The sequence below is a fragment of the Gossypium hirsutum genome, chromosome A11 (genome assembly GCF_007990345.1).
Source record: "Gossypium hirsutum isolate 1008001.06 chromosome A11, Gossypium_hirsutum_v2.1, whole genome shotgun sequence".
Taxonomy (NCBI): domain Eukaryota; kingdom Viridiplantae; phylum Streptophyta; class Magnoliopsida; order Malvales; family Malvaceae; genus Gossypium; species Gossypium hirsutum.
In genome coordinates this window covers 98,303,242-98,309,067 of record NC_053434.1, presented here as the reverse complement: position 1 = coordinate 98,309,067, position 5,826 = coordinate 98,303,242, and the positions used below count along the sequence as shown (strand labels likewise).

The window sequence follows — 5,826 nt, the reverse complement described above, 5'->3', positions numbered from 1 at the left end:
GGAGGGATGTATTTATTTTAATAACATACTTACAATGCTTTTTCAACATCAATATTTACAAGAAAATTTGTTGAGAGACGAAATTAAATTATATATTTGTATGATAATAAAAATATAATTTTATCGAGATAAACACTTTCAATCATCATGCCATTACATGATATTTTTATAATATAAAATTTTAATCCTAATGGAATTCTAACAATATATAAGAATCTTTATTATATTATTATACATGAGAATTCTTATTGTATTGACAACAAGATATTTATAACAATTCAAACTATAACAATATAATTTAACAAGATTAAATATTGAAATTTAAGATTAATTGTTTCCCAATTTTAACAATATTAATATATTTTTCACAAAAAAATATGAATATAATATTTAAATTACATAAAAAATTCGAGATAAAAATCTTTAAGAAATATATAAAAAAATAAATATATATTAGTTGGAATATAATCTTTTAGAAAAATAAAATTGATTTATTTGCAAAATCGTTTTAGATATTTGGGGCATAAATGGCGTAAAACCCAGCCCATTGTACGCCTTTTGTATTGCTACTTTAAATGATTACTATAAACGTTGTCTTTTGGGAAACTGCTTGTTGATCCTCAAGTTTCGAGTTTTCCCTAATTATTTTCACTGTTTCCTCTAAATTCCTCTCTCTGTCTGTCCCCAGATTCGCAGTTTTTCTTTTCTGATTTTGGTTTTATTTTTGTGAGTTTAGGTCGTTTGGTTCCTGTATGTATTGAGTTCTGAAGTTTTAAGTGTTTGGTTTGAGTTGCTTGATGGAGAAGTTAACTGATTCAGAACGCATTGAGTTGAACAAATCCAATCTGCGACGAACTATTGACGAGATTCAAGACCAGGCTTCTTCCGTTCTTTTACTTAATCTTCAATGGAAAGATGTGGAGAAAGTTTTGGATTCCGCTCAGAGCTCTGTCGAAGAACGACGCAAGGAAGTGATTTCAAAAGAACATGAGATGAACGAACGTGCTAACAGGTTCGAAAAGGAGATTGAAAGCAAAGAGAAATTGGTTAAAGACCAGTTTGAAACGCTTAAGGTTAAAGAGGAGGAATTAGGGAGGCAATTTAGGGATTTGGAGTTGGGAAACAAGTTTTACGAAGAAAGGTTAAGAGAAGTTGAGTTAAAGCAAAAGCAACTTGAAGAGCTTAAACTGAAAGAGGAGGAGTTTGTGTCGAAGGAGAAGGCTTTTGAGGAGCGTTGTAGAGAGTTCGAGTTAGAGAAGAAAGAACTTGAACGGCGTCGTAAAGATCTCGAATTTAGTGTAAAACATTGTAAAGAAGTTAAATTGATGGAGAAATCAGTAAAAGATAAGTTGCGGGAAGTTGGGGTAAAAGAGAAATATTTGGAGAAGTGCATGAGTGAGTATGAGTTGAAAGAAAAGCAATTTGGGTTGAAAAAGAAGAGATTTGGGGAGCATTGTGTGCAGTTTGAGATGGAAGAAAGGGCTTTCAAGGAACGTCGTAGAGATCTTGAAGTTAATATAAAACAATACGAGCAGTTATATAAGAGGCTTGGAGTGACAGAGAAGTGGGTGCAAAAGCAGTTGGGAGTTATTGAAAGGAAAGAAGAGGAATTTGGGCTGAGAGAGAGGGATCTCAGGCAGCGACGTAGGGACTTTGAGTTTTCACAGAATTGTATTCAGAAAGATCTTAAAGATCTAAAATTCAAGTCTGAGCAATGTGAGGAGACATTCAGAGAGGCTAAGTTAATGGAAAATTCATTAAAAACTCGGTTTCAGGAGCTTAAGGAGAAAGAAGAGCAATTTAGATTGAAAATGAATCATTTTGAGCAGCGTTCTAGAGATTTTGCAAAGAAGGAGACTTCTCTTGAAAAGGGTTCTCAAGATCTTGAAGCAAAACAGAAACATAATGAAGAGTGCTTGAGAAAAATAAAATTGAAAGAGAAGCAAAAAGAAGAATCATCCGGGGAACTGGCGAGAAAATATAAATTACAATTCGAAGATCTTGAATATAAAGTTAAGCAGCATGACCAGAGGTTCATGGAGCTGAAGCTTAAGGAGAAGTTGGTTAATGATCAGTTTGAACAGATTAAGGACAAAGAGCAACAGCTTCGTTCGAAAGAGAAGCATTTTGAGCAGTGTTTAAAAGAATTTGAGTTAAAAGAAACATGTCTTGAGCTGCGACATCAGGAAATTGAAGCAAAAGAGAAGCACTATGATGAATGTTTGAGAAAAGTTGAACTAAGAGAGAAGGAGATTGAAGAAATATCTGCAGAACATAAGAGAAAGCATGAACAACAGTCCCGTGATCTTGAGTTCAATGTTAAAAAGTGTGAGGAGCGATTCAAAGATCTTGAAGCAAGGGAGAAGAAACTTGCAGAATGGTCTAAAGAACTTGAAAGGAATAGTCTTGCTTCCGCCCTGCATCCTCAAGTGAAAGTAAATGAAGCAGCAGGTAGTTTGTTGGCTAAATGTTCCGTAGATCATTCTTCACCTGCACATCTTCGGTTTTGCGTTAGTATGGATGGAAAGGATTTGCAGATGTTCCTAAATGGGCGCTGGAAAGAGCATGGTTTGATAGGTAATGAAGTTGCTATGGCTCTTAAACTTTCAGGAGACCCTGCAAAGCTTGTCTTGGATGCAATGGAAGGGTTTTACCCTCCACACTTGAGTAAGGGAGACATAGATTTTGAAGGGGATGTTGCTAGAAGAAGTTGCATTCTCTTGTTAGAGCAATTGATGAAACTTTCACCTGAAATTAAGCCTAACGTTAGAAAAGAAGCTGTGAAGCTTGCATTTGATTGGATAACAAAAATGAAAGTTGAATCTGGCCATGAATTGGAGGTTTTGGGTTTTCTGTGGCTTTTAGCCTCGTTCCAATTGGGAGATGCTTTTGATGCTGATGAGCTTGTTAACTTTTTGGTATTTGTTGCTCAACATATTCAAACTCCTGAATTGTTCAAGGTTCTTGGTTTGGGAGATAAGATCACTGGTAAAGTCTATAAAACCGTTTACCTTTTCTTATTTACATGCTTTATTTTATGGTTAACATACAATTGCTCTACCTCCTTTCAAGTAGTAACGAATTTTGTCAAGGTGGTGCATTGCTGATTTTGTTCTTGAAATCAGAACAAGAGAAATGAAACTTAATGATAAGTTTTTTTGGTTCATTCTCAATAAACATGAGGCCTTCATCCTAAAATGAACTTTAGTTGTAGTTGTATTGTTTGTTTGTTTTATATGGGGAGGTCTGATAGGAGTTGCAACTTGGATGGCTTATTTGACAGGTTTCATAAGAACGCTTGTCGAAAAGAAGCAGCATATGGAGGCAATTAGATTTATTTATGCTTTTGAACAGGTTAATGAGTTCCCACCGGTACCTGTGTTGAAAGATTTCATCAATCATTCTAAGATTGAAGCTAAAAGAATTTTTAGGAAGGGGAAAAAAACCCCTGAAGCACGGGTTTGTCTCTACCTTCCTCTCTTTTTCTTTAAATGCCTTCTAAGTCATTTAACATTTAGCCATCTAATCAACAGGATGAGGCAAACACCAAAAGAATAGCTGATGCGAGAGCTGTTGTCCAATGCATTGAAGATCATAAGCTTGAATACGAGTACCTACCCCATAAGGTTAAGAGCCTTAAGAATTTAATTGCCTTTCTTGAAAAAGAAAATGCAAGCAGAAGTCTTACCTCCCCAGAAGCTAACCCTGCCCTTTGCACTGCTCCCGTGACTGAGACCCCATCACAGCAAGATGTTGGTGTTAAGCGACCACGAGCGTTCATAGCTACAGAAATTTCTGGAGCTGCCCCTGTTGGTGCCACAACCACTGTTTCCTCTAAGAAAATGGCTTCTAAGCATCTGAAAAGGTCAAAACAAGGTAAGCTTTACAATGATAGCTGGACACTCCATTTCTTTGTATTGGTTCCTACGTAGTCCTTGTCATTCTTTATAAATGCAAATAATTTTGTTTATTGCTATTAGTAGCTGTTGTTTATGCTGATAAATTACAATCTGTTCACTATGATATGACATTTGTTGGCTATTGTTTATTAAGCCCTTAATTTCATCCACTTCTTCGTCTTGGCTTCTAGCGCTACAAGAGCACATGTTGACTTCCAGACTTTCATATGAGTCATCTATGTCGGTCTTATGTCCTTGATGATTATTCGTAATACCAACACTCGGTTCTGACAAATTATGTTGCCATCAGTTTTCGTATACCTTTTGTTTGTTTATAAATGAATCTCCCTTATTTTCAGTTTTCGTCACATTATTTCTGTTAGATGTGTTGAGATGCCTATGCCTAATGCAGCGATGCCCAAAGAGCCAGGAACTTCAAGAAATGCGAACAAGAATAGATGGGGGCAGTCAGTAGAGGAATCTGATGGAAGTTGGGAGATTGGTAGTGAAACTGAAACTGAAGATACTCTTGGTCAGGAAGATTAGGGAAATAATAGTGGACTGAGTTCAAAAGCAAATGCGGGTCATTCTCCTAGGAGATCTTCAAGGAAAAAATATCATATTTTTGACGAAAAGTTGTTGATTGATGATGATGCTTGTGTAAGCTCTCCTTGTAAGAGATTCAAGGTAGCTGCAGCACCAAAAACCAAGGAGGAAAAGGTGGGTGATCATGGAACTAAAAAGGATAGTTCAGTTGGTCGTACGGTCAAAGTTGGAGAGTCTAGAGGGAAGGAAGATGAAACTGTCAAGAAGACTCATAAAGTGTCCGCGGCTAATAGTGGTTCAGAATCAGGTGCAGAGAACCCCTCTCCTGAGGTGGTTGAATATCCTGATCCACAGTTCAGTGATTTTGAGAGCCAGAGGGCAGAGAGTGGTTTTGCTGTTAATCAAGTATGGGCTCTGTATGATCCACTGGATGGCATGCCAAGATTTTATGCCCGGATAAAGAAGGTGTTCAATTCTGGCTTCAACCTACGAATTACATGGCTAGAGGCTGATCCAGACAAGGAAAATGAGCAAAATTGGGTTGATTTGGGTCTGCCTGTTTCTTGTGGTTATTACAGCCATGGGTTCACAGAGACATGTGTAGATCGTCTAGTGTTCTCTCATCGGATTGATCCCATAAAAAAATTCAGTAAATGCTTCTTCGTGTATCCTAAAAAAGGGGAAACTTGGGCTCTCTTCAAAGACTGGGATATTAAATGGGCTTCAAATCCAGAAAACCGTAAACGCTCATACGAGTATGATATTGTGGAGGTAGTCACTGATTTTGACGACGTAATCGGCGTTAAGGTCGCTCATTTGGGCAAAGTGAAAGGGTTTATCAGTATTTTCCGACAAACTGCACGATATGGGGTTATCTCTTTTTATGTGTCATCACAGGAGCTGTATAGGTTTTCGCATCAAGTTCCATCATTCAGGATGAGTGGCAATGAAAGAGAAGATGTTCCTGTGGGATCAATTGAGTTGGATCCTGCTGCTCTTCCCACCAACCTTGATGAGTTGCTTGATCCTGCAGAAGACATGCAGATGGAATGAGGTTCTATTTCTGTTGATGCAATTGAGAATACTAACAGCCCAAAAAAGTGTGAAGAGAAATAATCTCAGTGCATACAGATTGCTTGAAACCACATAGGTCATCAAGAGACTTCCGAAAAGGAAGACAAGTAAAGCATTTAGGTCGCTATTGGTTGGTTGGAATAGAATAGAGTAGGAATGGAATACCTCTACAGTAAGAATGGAATAACTATGCGATAAGAATGAAATAGACGTAATGAATATTATGTTGTTTGGTTGATTGAATGAAATAAACTTGTAATAGTATTCTATTATATGATTGATTAGAATAATGAAACGGAATAGATTT

The 5,826-nt window shown here is 36.9% G+C and overlaps 1 protein-coding gene across 1 annotated transcript; it reads left to right on the top strand.

Moving 5' to 3' along the window:
* Positions 1-592: 592 nt before the first annotated feature.
* LOC107892065 (protein CROWDED NUCLEI 3) lies at positions 593-4,451 on the top strand. The gene is made up of 4 exons (XM_016817038.2): positions 593-2,988; positions 3,284-3,459; positions 3,534-3,876; positions 4,312-4,451. The coding sequence occupies exons 1-4, from the start codon at positions 798-800 to the stop codon at positions 4,443-4,445; spliced, it is 2,844 nt and encodes a 947-aa protein (XP_016672527.1). The 5' UTR covers positions 593-797; the 3' UTR covers positions 4,446-4,451.
* The last annotated feature ends 1,375 nt before the right edge of the window (positions 4,452-5,826 follow it).

Coding starts and splice junctions, on each gene's coding strand:
- LOC107892065 (XM_016817038.2), top strand. CDS start 798: ATGGAGAAGTTAACTGATTCAGAACGCATTGAGTTGAACAAATCCAAT. Junction 2,989..3,283: donor TTTGGGAGATAAGATCACTG/GTAAAGTCTATA, acceptor CTTATTTGACAG/GTTTCATAAGAACGCTTGTC. Junction 3,460..3,533: donor AAAAAACCCCTGAAGCACGG/GTTTGTCTCTAC, acceptor TCTAATCAACAG/GATGAGGCAAACACCAAAAG.